Below are 25,387 nucleotides of genomic sequence, written 5' to 3'. Positions count from 1 at the left end.
TAACAATAACAACCACACCTGGAGGTCTTAGAATTTTATAGCTATTTTAGGCTGAAATTTCATTTATTACATGATAATGAAATTTATTTGATTAGCTGATGAAAATTCATGAACAGATAATGGAATATTCAACATGATTTAGCATAACCTGCTAGGCTCAAGCAATATAAACACTTGTAATGTGGCGTATGTGATGTAAATAAACAACGAGCCCAGAAAAAATTTGTTCAACACCACGCAAAACAGATGTTAATCGTGGTTTTACTAATATACAGGGTGAACCAGTAAGTATTGTCCATAGGCCTAGTGTGTGTAGTACATCTAAAGTGGAGTTCAATGACGTATTGGCCAACTTCATATTTTCCATGTTCTTGAGTGACGTCACTTTAAAGTTTTTTTTCTAAAATCATTACTTTTTTGCAATAAAAATGTTATTACTCAGAAAGTTTTAGTCCGAATTTGATTCTGATGACACGGTTAGAAAGACAGATATTATTTATTATTAATATTTTAAACAAGTGCTATTTTTGTATATTTCCTAACATTTTCTCAAATATTTCAGTGAGATCAGAAGTGCAATGTTTAAAGTGCAATTTGTAACCTTTGACTTCCTTATTTTAAGACAATCTACTGTAAAAATTGACTACTGGTCCATCTAAAAGAGTTTTCAATGAATTAAACAACTTGATAAACTAACAACTGTTGAGTGCTCGTGAACACGTTTTCTTGTGATTTCTCATACGAAGATAAAAGGAATCCTGGAAAATGATATACCGTTTGAAAGCCCATTAAACAAGGAAACTTTTACATAAAAAGTGCCAGCACCTAGGCCTGATAATGATCACGTAAGGGCCTAGTGAGTTTTCTTAAAAATTTCGATTACTTTTATTTTTCCAGTATTTGGAGGAAGATTGAGGCTGTTTGGAGAATGACTTACGCTTCGAAATGGTGTCAATTTTTAGAAAATTCATCTGTCTTTCTAACCGTGTCATCAAAATCAAATTGGGACTAAAACTTTCTGAGTAATAACATTTTTATTGCAAAACAAAGTAATGATTTTAGAAAAAAAAAAAAAATTTAAAGTGACATCACTCAAGAACATTGGAAAATATGAAGTTGGCCAATACGTTCACTTCAGATGTACGACTTCACACAGTAGGCCTGTAGACATTCACTTACTAGTTCACCCTGTATATATCGTACATTATTTTTCTGTCAGGCTGTAGGTGCCTGCCAATTGGAAGGAATTTTCCGGGATGGAAAATATGGTGGTTGCAGTCCCCCTAGTTAAGAAGACCAAAGCTATCAAACCCTGTCTATCAGGACCCCCAAAGCTATCAAATTAATTTCCACTAAATCGATTTCAATTTTCCTAAGTGACGTCATCACCTTGATAATCTCGTCACGGGTGATAAAGCTAGAGAGACCTGTAACAGTCATCAGTTCTACTATATATATATATTTACGATGAACAACAGGTATAATACATATTAGGCTGTATTATACTTAACTCATCCCCTTAAACCCATCGAACTTTCGTGCATCTACACTCACACACGCACATCATGTACCTTGACTCTCTACTTATCTAGTTTATCTATTTCAGCACCCATAAAGAGGGTGAAATGAAATCTCTTAATCGAACGTTTAATTAATTATAAATTTATTTATTCGGATAATTAATAATATTTGACAAAGTAAATTTTTGAATTCCTCTTAATCCCAATAAAACAAATGATGCTACGAACGAACTGATTTGAGTTTTCAAAAAGGAATCATCCGTTTTGATGACCCTTTGATCTTTTACAAACTGCTCTTTTCTCGTTTCTTTTACAGAATTTCACAGTAAAATAAAAACCCCAATGACAGGGCCCTGAAAGTTTATATTGCCTTTCCTCACTGGAGGACCCTTAGAGATGCTTTCAACGGGAAATATCCCTTTGCTCAAATATATTAAATCACCTTTCCCCCTCCCCAAAAATGGTTCTAACGAATTTTGTTTACACTTTAAAGAAACTCATAATGGCGTATAACTTGTTGTGTATAGGATATATTTTGCCAGGAAACTTGATTGAGGCCATTTTCTTGGACAGGGTATATTGATTGATTAGGCTTTTCTTCGTAGTGCCATTCAGTATGATGTACGGTGATGTGCCTTATATATATTAGAAGAGAGATTAATTAATTATTAATTATTGATTACAGCGGAAATGACGTAGCTGTACGCTGTCCATAGCCCCCAAAGCATTCTTTGTGTGACGGTGTAAGTAGATGTGAAATGTGGGGTTTTCTTTTTGGGATGCGTATAATCATGTTAAAAAAAAATATTAAGGAAAATATTGAAATGCCAATTATCTGGCGTGTTTTACGTTTGGATGGTGGCAACTAACAAAACACAATTTACTATGAACTTTTATATCAACCATTAAATAAAAACTTCACTGGGAAAAACTCACTGAGCCCTTAAAAGTGCCTCCTCTGGCACGCAAGCCAGGTTAGCCAGGAGGTTATCAACTGCTTTCTGTATCTGAGGAGGCACCTTTGTAGGCACAGTACAAGCTGCGGTAAAGTGCATTATTTGATAAATTAAGGAATAAGTTTGATCCTTTGCATGAAAGATATTGATCACTTAAATATGTGGCAGGAGGTTTCCAATTTTTTTGTTTTAAACGCAACTTTCCCAAAATTACCAGAAAAATTATTAAACCTTCTTGTTTGTAACAGATGTAATAATTATTTATTTAACAAGTGCGGAAAGTAGTACTTTTCCTCACACGAGGCAGGGTTTGCACGCACGAGCGAGCGAAGCGAGGCGAGTGCAAGTGCAAATTGCCGAGTGTGAGGAAAATACTTTAAACTCGAGTTAAATATTATATTTTTTCTGCAACCATTAGGGTTATTAACTAAAAAAAAAACTAAACAGGAATCACTAGAATCCATTTTAAATTTCTATTAGGTAACACTTTAACCTTTTTAAATGTTATAATTAAAAATATCTAATTATTTATTAAAATATTTTTTTTTTTTTTTTGGCGCATCAACAGCTGAGGTTATTAGCGCCCGGAGCTATTTCCAGTGCACTGCCGGCCTCCGGACAGTGTTCTCTCGTCACAGACAACACTGTCCATCACCGGACAGTGAGCTGTAAGAAGCTCCTAGGAAGAGAAAATCTAAGGGTCAGCTGCTGGATTCGAACCCGGGACCTCCGCGTGGGAGTCCAGTATGCTAACCACATAGCTAATCCCTTCCCTTTTATTAAAATATTATTTTTATTTCTATATTTCTTTCAATTTTTATTTAATTTTTTAAATATTCGTTTTTTAAATATTTAATAACAAAACTTCTTATATCAAGGAAGCAAAATAAAGTTTTTTCACTCACTAGTGAGGAAAGTGACACTAATGGGAATTTTCCCCACTAGTGAGGTAAAGTTGGGCATTACACAGCTGATTTTAATTGAGAATGAGAACATTCCTACATGGTTGCAGAAAAAATTAATTTTTAGCCATTTTGTGTATGCTTGAGAACATCTAAAGCTATTAACATTTGATTTTTCTTGGAAAAATCACTCGGAAAACGACTTATTTCCCGATATTAAGAAAAATACTAGATTTACTGCCTTGGCAATATTTTTAGTAGAAAGGGGATGAAAAAATACATAAAAATGACCTATCGCGTGCTCTTCTTTCTCTTTGATAACAAGTTAAAAAATTGAAATATGATTAATAAATACCAGATTTTGAAATGGCCTAGCACCTTTAATTTTGAAGATATCGAATTGCGGTTTCCGGTTTAAGCATGAAATGCATTTGAGCCGTCTTAAAGAGTAATTGATAAAATTTTCGCTACTTTTACACTCTGCAAAGACGGATTTGTGCCTTCTAAACTATTAATAATTGCTAGTAAAATCGAGATTCAATAAAAAATATATAAATTAGATCCTCGAGAATTGTAATTTTGTAATTCAGCATCTGTTGAAGATGGTAAAGTAATCTTGAAGTCGTGTTACAAGTAAAGGTCATCCTCTAGAGCCGGAGCCGATTTGTTTCCCAGCTCGTGTAAATCATAAACACTCTATTTGTCTACCTGTGTACTGTTTGCTCAGACTAAAGCATCTAAAGTCATATTTCTCACCCGAGTAACAAGATAGCCTCTCACCGTCCTCTCTCCAAGTCTCCTACTCAAGCTGGCTATGAATGGAGGTACCACCACCTCCCAGCAGCCTTCACCGCCCGACCTACATTACCTCCTACTTCCATTTTGCGTCTACTTCTTCTCGTACTCTCTAACCAAAACTACACCCGGTTGCTTATCATAAACAGAAAAGAGTTGAGAATATATAAATCCCAGAGGCTTTTGCTCATTGTTTGCTCAGTGGAAAGCCCGAGCTACCAGGGTTAGTCTGTAGCCTTCCCTTATTCCGGGACACAAGAGATTTCCTCTCTCTGCTTGTTCTTCATCTTCTTCTGGCCTCCATCCCCCCCTATTTCCAGAAATATTCTCCTTTCTTTCCTTCCACTCTTCCTTTTATGTGGTGTGTTTTACCTTGGGCAACCTCCACCTCATATCCTCTAATATCCCAAAGAGTAATATCTTTTCAAGCCTTGGATTTCTTTTTCCTTTGCTTATACCTTTCCCTTGATGCATTTCACCATTCCAGTTTTTTGTGGTTATTATCCTTACCATTTTTTTTTACCTCAAAATACTTGAACATGAAAATTAAGTTAACGAATTCATTTAACGTGATCACTCACACGAGCTAATCTTAACCGAAATTAACGTAAAGTAAGTTTTTCTTTTTTTTTTTTAAAAAAAAATGATCTAAGGCGCATCCAACATCTGAGATTATTGGCGCCCAGAGCTATTTTTCAGTGCACCGCCGGCCTCCAGGTCAGTGTTCTCTCGTTACAAACAACACTGTCAATCACCGAACAGTTAGCTGTAACAAGCTCCTCGGATTATTAAAACCGTGCAACTGAGTAACCAATCAATAGTAACTAGTCGGGATGCTGAGAAAACAAATTGAAGGAAAATCTTTGTAAATACAAAAATAAATAATATATCCATACAATAAAATAAAGGAGAAAGCAAGAATATTGCCAACTTCAGCCAACCTTTCAAGATATGAACTATCTTTAGAACTTAGGATGGAAGATTTGCGAGGAATCGGTCAAATAAAACAACTCATCTTTTTGCCACCACATTGACAACAAACACAATTTTGACTTTCAGAATGTGACAGTACTCGATAGGGGAAAAAACCAGTATAAGCGAAATTTTCTAGAAATGTGCCACATAGTAAAACAGAACAACACAGTTAGCTTTAGGACAGACACGTCGAATTTGGCCAACTGCTACAATTTTATCATTAAAAAATAAATAGATATCCAAATTTTGTACATAATTATTGCTGGGTTTTCTTAAATTTACTTCAAATCTTTTGGTTATTTGTTATTTAGTGCATAAGGGTTATTTGGTTTCTCCTGTGTTTTGTGTTTAACGGTTTTTGTTGTTTAAAGAAATTTCCCAATATTTATTGTATTTACTCTTTTGTTGTAATTAGTCTATTGTATCTGTCCCATTGTAATTACCAAAATTCCCGTGTAAGTCCCGCTATATCTGTATATATATATATATATATATATACATGCTTCTCCATTTCTGGCTCTTAGTTTCTGTAACTCAACCAACCCGCATAGCCACGTAAGTTTCAATAATTATAAAGAATTTATTGTATTTTACTGTTTATTTTTGTATTACTGATTTTTACTGTTTTTGCTATGTTACTGACTCTGTAAATTGTTTTGTATTTGTAATATCCAGGCCCTGAAGAGGACAATTTGTCGAAACGTTGGCAAAAAAGACGAGTTGTTTTATTTGACCGATTCCTCGCAAATCTTCCATCCAAAGTTTAACAATTTGCGGTCACGAAAACTACATATATATTCATATCTTTAGAACTTAGACTTAAGAATTAAAATAGTTTTTAGTAATAATAAACCCACTCAGCACTTACATTAAAAGAACGACCTACTCGTACCACGAATCTGCACATGACATGTAAATTAAGCGTCGGACACGTTCGATAACAGATTATATAGATTCTCAACCTTACGCCGCATTCTAGACTTACGATTCATTAATTTATTATGAAAGTAAACCACTCAGAAAGTGTTCTTCCCACGTCCCACCGTTTCCGGCAGAACCAGCGATCATCGATGACTGCAAGTTTCTACAAAATGAGAACCAAACAGTCTTTACTCACGCTCAAGGAAAAAACACTATGATTCCTCATCATGGTTTATTTTTCGCAAAATTTTACATTATTTGCAATCGACCACTTACTGCAGAAATGATCCTGTAGAAGTAAGGTCTTAACTATTTGATGCAAGCCACACAGAGTTAACCAGCCAACTGTTGTCTAACTTGACGGGAAGCAACGAGTTCTTAATCAAGTATTTCTTATTTACAAGCTAATATTGACCAACTTTGATCATAGGTAATGCTTTAAAATATAACGTTCTAAAAGAAAATAAATTTTCTCAGCTGATCTTAATTTGATTAATTTTTTTATTTAGAAAATTAATAAAAATAATTTATAAATTAGTACCTAGCGATATCTACTGGTGCGCAGAAGAACTACTGGGCAGTGGGGCTCACATGGTGACTGCTGTCGGGTAAAGAATTCAGTAGTCAAATAGCAAATTTACCGTTACAATACACAATATTTATATTTATGAATTTTTTTATTATTTATTACTTGTTACAACTTAGCAGTTTTACAAGAGAGTTGGGACTTGACAAAATATGGAAAAATATAATATACAAATATAATATTACAAAAAGTAGAAAAATTACACCTATATAATAAAAAGAAACAACCAATAGTGCAGCACAAGTATAAGAAAGATATCTTCTGGACATTTGAAAAATTTAACAAACTCACAAACATTTATATTGACTAACTATTCATTCATAATAAAGGATCTCAGCTTCAATGAACCCAACACGTAATACACAATGTCGTTGATCTTGTCTGTACTGTCAAATACAAACAAACTCACAATATCAAGGTTCATTGAAGGGAAATACTTTAATATATATTGATCGCGTAGAGGTCCGTATATAGGGCAGTAGAAAAAGAAATGTTCCAAATTTTCTATTTCATTTCTTTTGCACAAACTGCACAACACGCCGCCATCCAAACAATACTTATTGCCTTTATAGAATATCCTTATTACATTTTTATGAGAGAGACGAAGTTGAGCTATGATTCTAATTTTTGAAATAGATAAATTTGCTTTTAAATAAGTCTCTCCATCGCCCCAACAGGCTATACTTCTATAAATGTTACTGTAGCGGGAATTCAATACATTTTCAACCGCTAGACTGTACCAGTGGTTCGACCATTTCTCAGTTAAATCTTTAATAACATTTTTCACCAACTGAGGGTTAGTGGCATTCCACAACTCTTCAGAACCAATAGGACACAGAAGGTTTTTAATTTGTAAAGCCCAATTGTACTTATTGTATTTGTTGAGGCCACACTCACGAAGTTTATCATAACAAATGCGGGGATACCTACTTGGACTCATATGTAACAACTTGAGCCACCAAGATATTGTTCTTTTAAAAATAGCAACTTTAAGTGGTTTGCAGCCTGTTTCCACTAGCACATAATGATAAGGCGTATTACGCGGCAATAACAGTAATGTTTTGAAAAAGTGCTGCAGTACCTTTTCCACCATTTCCAGATATTGAATGGCCCATATTTCGGAGCAGTACAAAGTTATGGCAGACACTACGCTCTCAAAAAGTTTGAGTTTACATTCCCATGAACTATTCTTGCCTTTAATGAGAATTTGCTTTATTCTGCCTACAGCTTTGATTCCTTTATTAATAAATTCTTGGGCTGCTAATCTAAAACAACCAGAGGAGCTGAAAAGTACTCCTAAATATAAATAACTTTTAACGAATTCTACTTCATGTCCGAGATAGTGCAGAGCCCTGAATTTTTTCAGTCTCCCCCCAGCATGGAAAACGACTACCTTGCTCTTGTCTGTATTGACCTCAAGATCATTCAGAGCACAATATTCAGCCAACACATTCAATTTAGCCTGCGCATCAGGTCGAGAGTCGGCAAAAATAACCAAGTCGTCTGCCCACATCAGACATAAAATATCGCAATTTTCATTTATAGTTATTCCAGATAGATTGCGCTCTCTAAAAAATGATTCAAAATCTGATAAAAACAAGTTAAAAAGTAAGGGTGAAAGGGACTCCCCTTGCAAAACCCCACGTGAAATATCAATAGACCAATCTGTGACAATACCATTTAACTTTAGTCTGAACACTGAAGCTTCATAGAGTTTTTTTAAGATTCGCAACATTTTGCCACTTACCCCGATAATATGCAGCTTTTGCCATAGTTTAGAATGGTTAATACTATCAAACGCCTTCCGGAAGTCTATAAAAATGGCGAATAAATTTTTACGTTTCATTAGGGTATAAATACTAATAACTGAATAGAGGGTGAATACATTGTCAGCACAGCCCCTCCCACGCCGAAATCCGGACTGACATTCAGGGATTATAGAACAACTTTCCGCCCAGTCGTACAACCTATTACACAAAATAGACGTGAACAATTTCGCAAGGCAGTTAACTAAAGCGATGCTGCGATAATTATTGGGGTCACCCCTGTCTCCTTTTTTATGCAATAAGACCATCAGAACCTGGGACCACTGTGCAGGCACGCATTCATTACTCAATATTATATTAAACATGTGTAAGATATAATGTTCCCAGCAGTCCGGAAGAGTTTTTAATATATCATAACTTATTAAATCTGCTCCCGGAGACTTATTACTTTTAGCACTACTAACTGCATATTGTAATTCCTCGAGAGAAATGTCTAAATCAAGCTCTGGATGAGTTACGCTGGTAAGAGAAAGCATATCGTTTACTATTTTTGGCGGATACAAATTAGTATAAAATAACCTCCATGAATCACTGTCTATTATATTCACTATTGGAGTACAGCTTGACAGTGATTTAATAGTTAGCCAAAAACATTTAGAGTTTCTCACATTTGACAACTTAGAGTAAACAACATTATCGTACAATTGTTTTGCATGTTTAATACAAGAGCGATATTCCGCACGTAACAATAAATAATTCCTAAGGAAAGGTTCAGAGAAATTAGACTTCTTACATTTTCTATATACAGTCCGCAGTTTTTGTTTCAGAACTTTACAGTCAGCATTAAACCATTTGTTTTTACTTGTATTGTTAAATGTTATATATTTATTGAAATGAAAAATACTATTAAGATGGGCAGCATGATACACAGCCTCCGCAAAGTTCACATACAAATCCTCAGATGACACACTGTTAAAATAAATTCTTCTATCATTGGTAAGACACTTTTTAAAATCAATTTGTTTACTTTCATCCCATTTTATACTATAATTATGACCACAATTAAAAGAATCAATATCTGTACTAACAACATAAATACTGCTGGTATTATTTACTACAATATCATTATTTAATGATTGATCTGTATTGCCGAATAATTGCAAAATGACAGCGCTGTGTTCTAAAATATCACTTATATTAATAACTTCTAGATCTCTTACTTGTTTTACACCATCTTCATTAATCCAAACATGATCAATAACACTTTTCCCACCTATTCTAGAAATATATGTGAACATACCAAGTTTATCAGAAATGGTACGTCCATTACATAATACCATGCCCAATGAGCCCATCACTTCAGATAGTAATTTCCCCTTGCTATTCATTACCAAGTCTAAACTTTGCCGAGGATAATTAAGAAAAGTACCTTCAAATAAATATTGTTCTGACATGTCCAGTGAACCTACGCGACAATTAAAATCACCACCTATTATAAATGTGGTATCATCTGTTCTCATTTCAAACAACGAATTAACAAAATCAAACAACAGATCAGTGCAAGAAGAGATATCCGAGGTAGGCTTCCAGTAGACCACGCCCAACACATACTTCTTACTACCTATAACAATATCTATGAACAGCCAAATATTAGAGCTATCGATAATCTTTACAGAAACATTAGGGCTCTTTTTAACGCACACTATAATGCCACCACTAGCTCTACCTACAGATTTTTCTCTTATTGCACTTGAAATAAAGATATTATAATTATCAAGTAAAAAAGGCAATTTAATACAGGTACCTGTAAACCATGTCTCTGTAAAACAAAGAATGTCCTTAGAAAGGAGAATATTTAATTGTTCCAAGTCCAGATCATATAAGCTGTTTAAACCAGAGATGTTCCAGAAAAGTATCTTGAGACACACCACTTCGGAGATTATTTTTTCGTTTTGGATCTTGTACGGTCTTGGCTGGTTACTAGTAAAAGAAGAGTTGCTAGTTGCATTACTTAATCGTTTTTTGGAAGGGGAGTAACTAGATCTTGCTTAGGCTTGACAGACGATGTAGTAGATGGCAAATTAGGGTTAGTAGTTAATGGAGATGGCAAAGTAGGCTTAACATTTGGTAGAGAAGGCTTCAGAAACTCGGAGATTTTACATGATTGTGACCTTTTAAACTTACGTTTCTTAGATGGCTTTCCAATTTGATGTGTTAAAACCTCATCAGTCTCTGTTTCATCTCCAGTTGCAAATGAAGAACATTCTTCCAGGTCAGTAGCAATGTCGTAACCAAATTGCACAAAATCATTTCCATTCCTGATCAACATAGGCTGCGAATCTTCTTCCTTTTTAATAAATATTTTACCTTGTCTGGTCCAAATAAACCTTATTACACCTCTTCTCTGTAACTCCCTGCCTCTACGAAATAACTTGTAGGTTTCACGGCCCATATCTTCTGAAATATAAATCTTTTTCGGATTGTCTAATTTAGTGGCAAAAAATAAATTAGTATTGATTGACTCTTTTTTAGCCCAAAATAAACTAAAAAATTTATTTTTCATCTCTTTTCTGACAAATTTTATAATAATCGGTGGCAATGGCATCAACCGTTTTAACTTTAAACGGTAGGAAAAATCAATATCACTTTCCACAACTGTACATCCTATGAACTCACCAATAATTTTTATTAGAGAAAAAATATCTTCTGTTTCAGAGAAGGGTATGTTTGACAAACGTATTTTATTGGCATAAGATGCCTGTTCATATTCTATCATTAAAGTATTCAAATAACTAATCTTTCTCTCGAATAATGAGTGTTTTTTATTTAGAGTAGCATTTTTAACATTCAAGATCTTTAAGTCGTTCCTCAAACTGTTGATGTCTGACTTAATTTCAGATTTTAAGCCACTGATATTATTTGACAAACCCTGATTGTCTGCTTTTAGTGCGTCAAATTTCTGCTGTAAAAAATTCATAGACTGATTTATCTGACCAAGTTGTTCAAAAAGTTTTTCAAAATTTACAGAATCACCCATATTTGAGTCCATTTACAGCAATAGGAAGAGCAAAATATTAATTATTTATATAAAAAATACGATACAATGTATACCTTGTGAATACAGCTGTAAATCTCAATAAATTTGGACTGTGATACTGTGATGACAGAGCGAGCGAACACAGCAAGATTGTCAACAAGCACATATACACTGTTCACCCCACTTCTTTGTAATAACACTGAACTTCTAGTTTTATTAAAAAGTTAAATAATTTATTTTATTTAATTATTTGTGAACTAATCAACAGATTTCAACCATAATTCACCAACCGCAAAATACAATATTAAAGTTTATTTGTACAAATTTACATAACTTAAAACTAACTAGAAACCAATAAAAAATTAAGTTTAACAGCAGCACGATGTTTACTGCACCAAGGCTAGAACCCAACTCCTATATTTATGAATTGGAAATACTGATTCTAAAAACCAAAAATTCACATCACCTCACTGATTAAAATGTAAAATTCATTATATAAATATCAATCAATCAAACTTTGTATAGAGATACAATGTATCTGTTACAAAGGAGTTCAAGTTCATGTTCACTTTATTAACTTTCTCCTCTTACATTGATCCAGTATTTGAAAACAGGAATTCTTTAAATTCATCTCTTTTCTCTTGAGGAATGGTGCAAAAGATAATGGGAAAATTAAGTTTAATTGAAACCAAATCTTAAAACATATCTTTAACCTTCGGGGGCAGCATTACTCTTCCTCCGATCTATTATGGCTAAATTCCTATTCCTTCTGCCAATGTTGTCCAATATCTTTAAGACTATATTTTTGTCCAAAACAAAATTGAGTTGGAACCTGCAAATACGACTTAAACGAACTAAAATTAACCGGTGCTAAACACAAAAAGACTGCTAGTCCGATGTAATCGTTCACTTAATAAACAACGACTGATATACACTTCTGTACTAAAACCCGCCTGGAGTAGGTATTGAACTGTGGTGTTCAAGGAAACGCCCCAATCTTCACAGAATTCAATCTCTTCACTCAAAAATTCTCCGCACTATCGTTAAGTTAACGGTTCAGTTCTTAATAATTTTGATTGCATTTCAAATATGAAAAACACAAATTAAGCGAAAAGCAAAACGAAAATGAGCCTCTTCCTCCTCTGCGTCCCGGTTTGGCTCTTCGTAATTATGGTAAGCCTACCGTTAACGTTTCCATTTTATGTTTTAAATCTAACCATCTACACAGATCTTAGAAGTCCTGGTAGCTCGAACTAGCTCTAAAAAACGTTCATCAGTACTTAGGAGCCACATTGCAATCCTCTTGTCCGCGCATTTACTTGAGATTAAAACACCAGTGGCCACGCGATTTTCTCTCTCTTCTGAAGAGAGTAGTTAATCCTAGAGATGACTTATAGAGTAACTTCTCCCCTCAGTTAGAGATTAGTGTCAGTTATTGTCATTGTTACTAAAATGCATCTAGCGATGATGTAACTTTCAAAAAAAAAAAAAATCAACACCTTTTTAACAATATTTTTATAAAATATGAAGAATTTTTTTGATGTCTAAAAGACTGCAGACGGTTAGAGGCGAGATGTATTGTGGTACTGGGTTCGTAATTGGATTTTATTTAATGGTTAATATGAGAAATTTATAGTAAAGTCCGTTTGCTGGTCGCCTCCGCCTGCGACCCCTAATTTGGTAGTTAGTTGGACGTTAAGCCCCGCCTGAAAAAGTAGGCATTAATTACTTACCTTTACTATAGTTTTAGTCTAACGAAATCAACAACGTTTATTTGTCTTGTTTAAATTAGAGCTACCATAGTCTTTTGCCACAAATATCCAATCAAATATAATTATTAATAAACATGGTTGAAAGTAAAACAGTAAAGACAAACAGTCCTGTGGTTAATACGTAATATAAATCATTCAAAAGGTTATTAAAACTTTCATTAAATTTTAATTATAAATCAAATATTTTCTTAACTGTTGGTTGTAAAATTTTCTACTCAGTTTTGAGAGTTGTGTATTTGGGATGGAATTCCAGTAGAAGTGTGCAAACAAAGAGGAAATCACAAGGTTTCTTTCCACCGAGCTAGCATCGAGTTCCAGTTAATTATAAAGTTTGCCATATGAACTGGGCTGCTAATCGATAACCAAATGGTGTGGGTTAATTAAATTAGGAATTTAGAATACTGAAATCGGCCTAAAAATTCTTTAGTAATTTAATATTATTTGATTTCCTATTATTTCTAGTAAAGGGAAAGCATTTGAGGGAGAGAAAACCTTCCAGTTTTTCACTGGATGTATTATAGTTTAAGGACTTCCTGTAAGATACAACTTAGAGAAATATTTCCGCTGTAAGTATAACTATTCTTTAAACTAATGGTAGTTATGTATCTAAGTAAGGCGCCACAATAGCCAAGCAGTTAGAGGCGAGACCTGTAAAGCTAACATGTATTGTGGTACTGGGTTCGATTCCCGTTCTTAGGCCTTGGATTTTATTTAATGGTTAATAAAAGAAATTTACAGTAAAGTATGTTTGCTACTCGCTTCCGTCCACGACACCTAATTTAGTAGTTGGACGTTAAGACCCGCCTGAAAAAACTAGGCACTACTTTACTCTTACGTTAAGTATCTAACACTTTTGTTTGAAACATATTCCGTGCAAAAGCAATTATTTTGTAGGAGTTCTCAGATGTCTCCTATTTAGAGAATCTATCTTCCAAAATGCTTTTTCTTTTTCTGAAAAATTCACTTTATCTCCTCATAAAATATGAATTAATATTAAAGGCAACGCTGTGGAGTTTCGAAAATTAAATAAAAAACAATAGAATTTTCTCAAAAATGCTCTAACAATTTTTCAATTGGTTTTGAAGCCATGAGACTCTCTACAAACAATGTCTTACGATTTCACGAAGATGTCACCAAGTTCATTTTCTAATCCTAAGGATTCTGTCATCACGTTCGTCTAATCTATAATCCGAGTGATAACCGAGATATGACTTATTTTGGAACTATTTTGCTAACATGTTTTCTGTTCAACGTTGTATATAACCGTGATAACATTCATCATATCCGGCTATATTTTCGACAAACAATTAAATAATTACGGACGATAAAGCTAGAGATAGTTTAAAGATATTGTAACAGACATCAGTTCTATTAACATATAACCACTTATTTACGATCAATATCAGGTATAATACATACTAGGCTTTATTATACGAGGGTCGTTTGAAAAGTCCGTTCAAAGTCAGAGATAGCACCACTGGCGCGTATCGAGGTTATGTTTAGTTAGTAGCATCTCTTGGAAGAACACACACCAAGTTTCAGCCAGATCGGTCTATTTCTTTGTGTTTAGCATTCGTTTGAATCGAGGAAGTCGAGTGATTTTCAAAAAATGGACGAAAAAGAATTTCGAGTGTTGATTAAACACTACTTTATGAAAGGCAAAACACCTCAGGAGACTAAAGAGAAGCTTGATAAACATTATGGTGACTCTGCACCTTCGATTAGAACAGTTTATAAGTGGTTTCAAAATTTTCGGAGTGGCCATATGGGCACAAGTGACGCTGAACGTTCTGGACGCCCTGTTGAGGTTACTACTCCAGAAATCATTGATAAAATCCATGATATGGTAATGGATGACAGAAGAGTGAAGGTGCGTGAGATTGCTAGTGCTGAGGGCATCTCGAATGAACGGGTACATAATATTTTGCATCAACATTTGGACATGACAAAGCTATCCGCAAGATGGGTGCCGCGATTGCTCACGCTTGACCAAAAACGAAATCGTGTGAAGTGTTGCAAGGACGGTTTGCAGCTGTTCCAGAATAATCCGCAGGACTTTAAGCGTCGTTTCGTCACTGTGGTGAAACATGGATACATCACTACACTCCTGAGACCAAAGAACAATCTAAACAATGGGTTACCAAGGGGGAATCTGCGCCAAAAAAGGCGAAGACCGTTCCTTCGGCCGGAAAGATTATGGCGACTGTCTTTTGGGATTCGCAAGGAATAATCCTCATCGACTATCTGGAAAAGGGTAAAACTATTACAGGTGCATATTATTCATCGTTATTGGACCGTTTGAAAACCGAGCTGCAAGAAAAACGCCCACGATTGGCCCACAAAAAAGTCCTTTTCCATCACGACAACGCACCAGCTCACACCTCAGCAGTTGTGGTCGCAAAATTAATGGAAATAGGGTTCCAACTCGTTTCACATCCCCCCTATTCTCCAGACTTGGCTCCCTCGGACTACTATTTCTTCCCCAATATGAAGAAATGGCTGGCGGAAAAAAGATTTTATTCAAACGAGGAGGTGATTGCAGAAACGAATGGCTATTTTTCAGACTTGGACAAATTTTATTATTCGGAAGGGATCAACAAACTAGAGCAGCGTTGGACGAAGTGTATAAGCCTAAAAGGAGACTATGTTGAAAAATAAAAAAGGTTTACCCCAAAAAATTAAGTAGTTCTTATTTTTGCACGGACTTTTCAAACGACCCTCGTACTTGACCGCTCGGACTTGCACGCACTTAGCACAAAACGAGCGAGAACAACGTTTAACAGTTCTAGAAAGCAATAAAATTGCCTTAAAGTCAGAAATCCTGACTGAATTATCCATTTTGAAAGCAAGAACTACGCTCACATATTTATCTACTTACTGTTGTCTGGTGAATCAATCTGGCGATTTTTACTAGAATTTCAAACTGGAGGGAAAATATACATTTTCCAAAAAAGTATTGATCAATGGTGCCTGAGAATCCCTATTCAGGGCACACACATTTCCGTTTTTTTTTTTTTTTACAAGATGTTTCCTGAATGTAAAAAGTTGAAAAAGCATTATGTAGGTGTAAGACGTGATCGATTTGAATCTGCCCTGGGCTACCCTAGACCTTAAACTTGTTTCTCTCTTATCTTGACAGGCCCTTCCTCTAGAAAAGCCCCTCTTTAACGGAAATACCAATACGGCATTTCCTTAGATAAACAGGAAATTATATTCTTTATGTACCGGAAGACTTTTCTTTTATTTTCCCTTAAAGCTGTTCTTTTAATATTTTCAACGGAAATATGTTTTTTTTGTTTTTTTTTTTTTAGAAATAAAGTACTTTAAAACCAAAAACCAAGAATTTTTACTTAAAAAAAGAAGATAATTGACATCAATGAAATACTTGAACACTTTAAAAGAAAAATAAAGGTAATCGCCTATTTTTTCAGGCGAGGCTTAACGTCCAAACTACCAATTAGGTGTCGTGGACAAGGGCGGAAGCTCATACTTTACTGTAAACAATTTTTTTTACTAACAAATAAAAAGTAGTTATACAAGGGATTCGAACTGTGGATCTTCCACTTACAAAAGCAACGCTCTTGATCACCAGACACGCGGCTCTTATTAATTAAAACTGTCCAGTAGGACAGTTGTATAAAAGGTTGATCGTCAAAAAAATGCACGAAAAAGCTGTAACGTTGAAAAACACCCAACTTTGACAATTTTTTTTTCTCTTTTACTATAAAAGATAAAATTCCCAAATTTTCTTCATAATATAGGGCAAACACTCCTTTATAACTGTAATTTTTTCGCAGCAATCCAGATCTAATAGATTTCGAGAAAAAAGTTGCCGAAAATGAGCAAAACCGGCATTTACAGAAAATTGTTCTTGTTGTAACATTTTTGTAAACAACCTAGCGCCAAAACGTGAGAACCGATTTTCATGAATGAGGCTTCATTCGATTCGGAATTTCATGTAAGTATATGTGCCTTTTTTTTGGGGGGGGGGGGTCTTGACCCTCTGTACATCAAATGGCAGAGGAGTTAGCCCCATATACTGGGTGTACAGAGAGAGGTGATTCAGCAGCTCAAATGCAATAAAAAATATTCTATTCACAATGGCCCGATTCTCAATAGTGTCCAAGATACTTGCATTTTTAAATCTGTTCGTCGATATTCTCGTTTTTCACCATATAAACGGCCGCAATATTTCTATCCTTTATCTGCTAAAAATCGACTTATTCCAAACGAAAGAGCATTAACTTTCCTATAACCCTGCTTAACCCAGAGCCCCAAAATGTTTCTTATAAACAATGAAATTTTTACTTAAGTATCTAAAAAATTAGTTTTTTGTTTAAATTTTTATCTTCACTTTAGCCTGCAATCTCTTATAAATGCTCTTGCTCAAAATCTTTCTTCTAGAACTCTTCTTGATAACCCGGACAAGACGTCTTAAAAGAGACAGTGGCCTCGTGATCTCCTCTCCAGTGAAGAGAGTGGGCTAACCATCTAATATTTGGGAGTGTTACCACTGGGTAACTTCTCCACTCGTTACCTTATCATTTATTGCTCAATTGTATCACTGTTACTTATAGCGCTAACGCGCTGATTGTAGCATAAATAAACGCAAAAAAATTAACTGTATTTTTTCAATGATTAATGAATCAATGCGTCACCCAATTATAGAAAAAGTTGTGCATTTTTTAGAGCTTCAAGATCATATGGATTTTTTTGGTTTTTAATAAAACCTTATACACACCGTAATGGTACTAAATTTAAAAATAAATACATTTTTTATGAACACTCGTATTTCTTTCGTATAACAATTCTTGAATCGTTTGAATTAAAGAAACATTTTAAAATCACCTCAAAATGCTCAAGACGTTTTTTTTTAAAAACAATCAAGACGATTAATAAAATATAAACAAGACTAATTACGAAGTTAAGGTAAAATTCTGGATTACATTTTTTTTGGGGGGGAAATGTCAGAAAAGTGGGAAAATTCGCTGAAGAATGTGCAGTTGTAGATAAACAAGAAAAAAATGTCATTTTTGGGGATAACGATATACTTCCAGTGGGAGCACTCAAAATTTGACGTAATCGCAATACTTTTTCAAAATGGCGATTAAGAGGGAAATAAAGAATATCAGAACGATTTCCCGTAAATCTATATCCGTATCATTTATTCTTATCTGATATTTTAGAGAAGATTCTTCAATAGCTAGCTCTATATAGCTCCATATATGCGCTCCAATAGTAGCGAGCCCAAAACATTATATAAATGTGTCAGAGCGTTAGAAAGGAAAAAGGAAAAATCAGCTTACCCCCGCCCCCCTCCTCGCCCCGTTACCGGAAGCTGGCCTAAATATAATACCCTACACACTATTATTAAGCATTAACGAACGAACTGTTCAACCGGAAAGATAGATAAAACCTTCCACCGAACTTTCTATAGTATATGGAACCTTCACACAGGTGAGTTTCCCCAACACTCGCGCGCCTGCCCCATTCCACCTCACTCGTTTCAATGAGTTGTGTACAAGTTTCAGCGCCAGCCAACAACACAAGAGCGCTGAACAACAACGGCCATCTATTTAGTGACCTCACTTGGTAAATAGCTTTAAACTTTTATCATACGTCCCAAGTTACGTATTAAATATACACTCCAGTAAATTCAATTTAATTCAATTAAAAAATAAAAATGGTATAAACACGTCACATATTACGTAATCTAAACTTTCTTGATAGCTTGCACATTTTTTTAGTAGTTTTTTATGCGCGTAGTCAAAGCATTCTTTTCAGACTGGTGTCTCCCGTAATAGTACTGATAAACACTCTATTAGATTGATCGCTTTAATAAAAACTTACGGTTTAAAAAGTTAAGTATAAGGGTTGATTAAACACTAAAAGGTACACAAATTAGCAAATACCCAACATTTCATTTATAAGTCATTGAATCAATTGAATTATTTGATTACCTTTATTTTATTACCTTCTCATTGAATTTTTTTACAATTTATTACGTTTTTCTTTTTAATCTTTCATGTGGCTCCCCTCACTCTAAAGCTCACCCTCCAGACCTGTCCTTTTAATCAAACTCCTAATTCTGGAGAGCCTCGGTTTTTCCTCCCCGAAAAGTAACATCCTTAGCCCAGACAAGCCCCTTCGCACTGACACAACACGTGCAGTGCCCGTTTCCTCCTCTTCCTGACAGAACCTACAGAGGCTATCATCTGCCAGGCCCATGCGATGCATGTGTTTTCTGAGCCTGCAGTGACAATAGTTAATGAGAAGGTTAAATTTTGGAGGTTTTGTAATTCGTTCAATTTTTAAAACTTTTTATCACTCTTTGTATTAATCAGGAATTCAATGAATTCTTTACCAAATTTTACCGAAAAGTTTGCTCTATTACGGGTATAAATTGCATTGTTTTAGTGATAATAGTACAAGAGATATTTAAGGTTGAATTTTGGTGGTTTTCAAATTCGTTCTAATTTCAAACCTCTACATCTCTTTTTGTATTGTTCAGATTGCAATGAATTCCTTACCGAATTGTAGATAAATGTTTGCTTTATAAGTGGTATAAATGGCTCTGTTTTAGTGATAATAGTTAATGAGATATAAGTAGAATGCTAAATTTTGGTGTTTTTTTTAAATTCGTTCAAATTTCAAACCTTTTATTTTGAAAAGTGATGTCAGTAAAATTACTCTAATGATATCATTGAAGTATTAATGAAATATTGGGTACTTGCTGATTTATGTACCTTTTTGGCGTTTAATCAACCCTTATACTTAACATTTTAAACTGTAAGTTTTCGTTAAAGATTAATAATAATAAATAAGAATAAAATATTAAAAATTTAATAAACTTTAATATAAATAATAAAACTAATAGTATTGTTGTGAAGCTCATTACTAAACTTAATATGGCAGACTAGCTTTAACTTGCTTAAACACTACAGCTGTTATCGCCTTTATTTACTCTTTCATCGGTACTGTTATTTCGCAAAGTAAAAAGAAAATTTGTAAATATAATAGTGAAACTTAATAATGATTTCAACCATAAAAATGTAAATGTAAATTTCGAAAACTTTACAAGGATTATTGTTTTTGGAAATATTCTAATTTTATGTGGATTGGTGTGTAATCCATATGTATGTCTGAGAATCAAAAGTATACCAATGAAGAGGTTAAAGTATATTTTGTTCACTACTAACTAAGGCACTCAGTATAGGCTTTCAAAATGTTTAATACAGATTTAGAAAGGAGCTCTAAAACTTTATTAACGAAGATCCTTATTTCATGGTGGTAAGTTGGAGAATAAGTAAGTCTAGTGGTGTATAGCAATGGTGTCGAGTTTCATCAACTACCAAATAGCATGCCTTGCTATTACACTCGGTTTTCTAGAATGTGTGTCACCTCCCTGTTCTCTGTCTCTCTCTCTATATATATATGTATAAAACAGCTATCCATTAATGCTGTTGGCACGTCTACCCAGGGTTTAAAGTTTGACAGAGAATCTCTTCTACATTGACTAATACCATTACATACATTACTATACACCTTCAAGTACTAACACACGTGAAGGCTTATTCAAAACTAACTAATTCCTCTTCAGGAGAGTTTGGTACTTAGTTGGAGTTGGGTGTATAAAAACGGGGATTATTTTTTTTTTTTTTATTCATTTATGAATGTTTTATTTTTCGAGGACTTTGTACAATTATATCTCTTATTTATATAAATATAAAAGATATTATGCAAATGTGCAGGAGTCTTTATTTTAAATATTCATCAGAAAAACTTACTAAAGGTCAACTGAATACAAAAATATATCTACACATACAGAGTGTCCCAAGCTATATGGATAACGACTTTTTCTCGGAAACTAAGATAGCTAGAAAAAAACTAAAAAATACGTGTTCCCCTAGTTTTTTGTTAGGAATCCAAATTTACTTTGTAAATTTTTTTCGGTGCTTCCAGAAGCGAGATACAGGCACCAACTTAATTTTTTCAAATGGGAAGGTGTGGTTTTTATTTCAGAAATAGATTCCTCTATTTTTTTAAAGAAAAATTTACTTGAACGGTTTTTTTCTGTGAGCGATATTTTAGAAGTTATGAATGAAAACATGATTCTTATAAGAAATGTCAAAATGATATTATAACGGTTTTTTGATTGAATAAGAAGAAAAGTACTATTTTATTATAAATGTTATTCCTCATTAATATTAAAGATCATGGCCTCCACCATTAGAGATGCATAGGCATGCTCTTTCCTGCCAATTGCCTCTTACTGCCAAAGAAATAGATTCGGCTTTAACCGACTTACACGTATCTATTATTCTCTGCTTTAGTTCATCTACAGATGCAATCCCGGCTTGATTCTGATGCACCTAGATTTAGAAATGCTTTTAGGTAAGCAGTAATAAGGAAAGAAAGAAAAAAGTTATGAATAATCTCCTTGTTTTTCAGGGATACCCAAAGGAAATAGTCCATAGGTGTCAAGCCCGGTGAGAGAGGTGGCTACTGAATAGCCCCCGTGTCGATATAACATGCCCATCAAATTGCCTATCGAGATATCTCTTTACATGCCTGATGGTGTTATATCGACACGGGGGGAATTCAGTGTCCACCTCGTTCACCGGATTTGACACCTATGGACTATTTCCTTTGGGGATACCTGAAAAACAAGGTGATTATTCATAACTTTTTTCTTTCTTTCCTTATTACTGCTTACCTAAAAGCATTTCTAAATCTAGGTGCATCAGAATCAAGCCGGAATTGCATCTGTAGATGAACTAAAGCAGAGAATAATAGATACGTGTAAGACGGTTAAAGCCGAATCTATTTCTTTGGCAGTAAGAGGCAATTGGCAGGAAAGAGCATGCCTATGCATCTCTAATGGTGGAGGCCATTTCGAGCATGATCTGTAATATTAATGAGGAGTAAAATTTATAATAAAATAGTACTTTTCTTCTTATTCAATCAAAAAACCGATTCTTAAACTGATTCTTCTAGAATGGAAAAATTATCAAAGGAGCAGTTATAAATCTAGGAGTATCAGTGGCATCTTTTTGGGAGCCATGTTTCAAGAAAGTGGAACCCCATTGAGTTAACGGGAGATAATTCCGGTTTGAGAAATTTCCCTTGAAAGGCGATTTCAGCAATACTTTTCCGCTTATCAGTAGAGAGCAGAGATCAGACCGTTTATTTTAGAAGACTGATACTTTAGAAACAAGTCTAACTATCTTGTCTTTTCCTGGAGTACTTTTGAAATGTTTCAAATAATAAGAACTACTTATGCACAATTGGTACACAAATTTTAAGAAAATAATGTGAGCTTTAAAAATTAACTAAGTAGAGGTTTATTCAGGTTGGTCGATTCTAATCAACTCCTGACAGTATAATCTTCTGGTGATACCGATGCGAAATATCAGATTTCTGCGTTACGGTTGGATACAGTGAAGGAGATAAAGAGAGGTCTACAAAAACCACAAAACAGGGGGGGCCTCAAAACAAATAATTCGGGTGAAATAAAATAAAAAAAATCAAAGATCAATAATCAAAGAATTCAACAAATAGAAAATTACTTACGCCTATCGGTTGACCTGGCCTGACTTCGTCCATTTTTTATTGGATTTGAGTCTTCTCTTCTCCACATAATCCTTGGCTGTGGACGTCCTCGAGCTCTACACACTAGAGTAGTGTTCTCACCTTCGGACACAGTTACATCTGAACTGGTTCCTGAATCCACTATATCCGGTGGTACTGTACAAACAAAAAGATAGAGGGCATGATTTAGTAAAAAAAAATTGCGTCAGACATTGGTAAATAATTGTATTAATTTTGTTTCATGTCTAAACTGAATTTTAGTCTTGTACGAGAAATAATTTAAAATTTAGACCTAAAAAAAAAGAGATCAATCGGCAGAATAGATAGTGCTTCAAGGTATGGATGATCTGAGCAGATCATGTCTCCCATTATAATAATTAACTGTCAATCAATCAATCTAGCAATCAAGCAATCAAAAAACCAAATAGCCTCTTTCCCTACTACTGTTTATTTGAACAGACACGCCTGGTTAGGTGGTTTAAATTGAAAACAACCACAACAGACCTAAGAGTTCGTATCTGCTGTTGGCTAATTGGCCATCTTATATAAATGAACCTCTGCTAAGCTTTTTATAGCCCTCTGCAGTTTTATGCACTAAATTAGAGGTTAATTAAAATTTGTCAATTGCAGTAAGTAAAGGTCGTTTTAGTATTTATGGACTACAATAAATAACACAAGATACTTGACTTAATTTCTTTCATAATACTATGGAACATTGTTCACTGTAAACACACGTAAGGATCAAGAGATGGAACTTAATAATTCGCAGATTAACTTTGCAGACCTGTTTCGGCTGCTAAATCTTTGATAATTTTCATTTTATTTAAACCTAGATGATCTGCAGGTAAGCCAGCTAATTTGTACAATCAACGGCGATGGTGGCGTTGAAGAAGAGATTATTGAATATTATTATTATTATAGCAACTAACTTGGTGCCTTCGGTGCTTATCTATCGTAAATCAATTTATTTTTTTTTCAAAACTTTAATACGATCCAAGAAGCTGCATTCTTCAAGAATGGAAAATGATTTATTAAGCCAAAAAGTAATGTGAACAGCAGATTCACATCTACATTTAATTCCCTATAATCTGCTTATTATTAGCCTGGTAATGATCTAATTAACGATTATAAGCACACTATCTTTAATTATGTACACGTGTGTACAATGGGTATTATAGTTACATTATTATAATAATAATTAACTGTTAGGTAATTAGATTTATGGAATCTGTGCTAATTATATGGGTTCAGAACGTTTAAAAATCATAATTGTTTTTAGCGCTAGTTGTTTTCGCTCTCTTAGACATTCAATTTTAGTCAACAAGAGATTAAACAAGAGTCAACGAAGAGACAACGCTCGGTTTAATGAAGACGATTCACATCCTAAAGACCCAATGTGGAAAACAAGAAGGCTCGTCCAAATTTCTATTTGCTTTCATTTAGATCTTGGTCTTCATCTATATTTGCTACCTTTGTCCCATAGCCTAGACTCTGGAGACATCTCCATATCCACACAGTAACTACCTTCCCTCGGGCAGTGCTTCTAGGAACAGCCTAATTTAGACTGAACATCTTGTCCCATAGCCAGAATTGAGCTAATCCTCAAGATGTAACATCTCTTCCCTCACAAAAGCGGCCAGAGGAAGCCATTCTCAGAATTGATGAGAAAGATAGAATAAAATAGATTAAATTAGGGCGGCCTCAAGGCCTACGCCACAGCGACCCCTTTGGATCTATTGTGGCTCCCCTCACTTTAAAGCTCACCCTCCTTACCTGTCCTTTTAATCAGACTCTTAATTCTGGAGAGTGACTCCTGGGTAAAGCTCCTCAGGCCTTGGTTTTTCCTCCCCCGAGAAGTAACATCCTTAGCCACACGAACCCCTCACACTGACACAACACGTGCAGTGCCGTTTCCTCCTTCTCCTCCTGACAGAACCTACAGAGGCTATCATCTGCCAGGCCCATGCGATGCGTGTGTTTTCTGAGCCTGCAGTGGCCCAGTTAATAGGCCTACAATTATCCTTATAGCCCCACGCGGCCTTGACGGATTAATTCTGCAGTCAGCCTCGGCGAATAGCCTCTGATGAACTCCTTCGCCGGTCTCTGTCCAGTGGTGGCTTTGCCACCACTCCTGAGACCTACTCTGCACCCACAAATTAATGGCCCGCAGTTTTAACGCACTTCGAAACCCCAAAACAGGGATGAGAAAGATAGTGAGAGGTTATTACCGATTGCTTGTCCTCCGCTCTTCATAGAACTTCTCGAAGAATCATGAGTTATTAACCAAAAATTAGACAAGAATATACCTTCTAAAAAAAATCCACTCAAAGACTGGAGGCAGTAGTTTCAAAGCTTTAATTGAGGGCCCAAAGAAACTGTGCTGATTGGAGTTGATATGAACCGTTCACTGCACAAATCGAATCACTCCACTTTTATGAAATATCTTAAATTTAAGTGACAAAGCACTGGGTTCAGTCATGGCTTTTTTTCTATTTATGAGAATAATAAATTTGCCAAATAATAAAGATTAACACCATTAAATGTTAAAATTATTTTGGCCACAGTT

General features: G+C 34.7%; 1 protein-coding gene and 1 non-coding gene across 2 annotated transcripts in view; both read right to left on the bottom strand.

The window, feature by feature from the left end:
• The window catches only part of LOC141451631 (lachesin-like), a 469,514-nt gene that overhangs the window by 33,266 nt on the left and 410,861 nt on the right, over positions 1 to 25,387 (bottom strand). The window contains exon 5 of the mRNA XM_074123088.1: positions 22,804 to 22,977. Coding sequence (XP_073979189.1) covers positions 22,804 to 22,977 — 174 coding nt within the window. The remainder of the gene's footprint in view (positions 1 to 22,803; positions 22,978 to 25,387) is intronic.
• On the bottom strand, positions 6,160 to 6,376 carry LOC141451941 (small nucleolar RNA U3). The gene has a single exon (XR_012457205.1). It is a non-coding gene; the product is annotated as a small nucleolar RNA U3 (small nucleolar RNA).

Source organism: Rhodnius prolixus, unplaced genomic scaffold, assembly GCF_049639745.1.
Source record: "Rhodnius prolixus isolate KJV_2025 unplaced genomic scaffold, Rpr scaffold_14, whole genome shotgun sequence".
NCBI lineage: Eukaryota > Metazoa > Arthropoda > Insecta > Hemiptera > Reduviidae > Rhodnius > Rhodnius prolixus.
The sequence above is the reverse complement of the archived record's forward strand: the minus strand, read 5'-3'. Positions and strand labels throughout refer to the sequence as shown.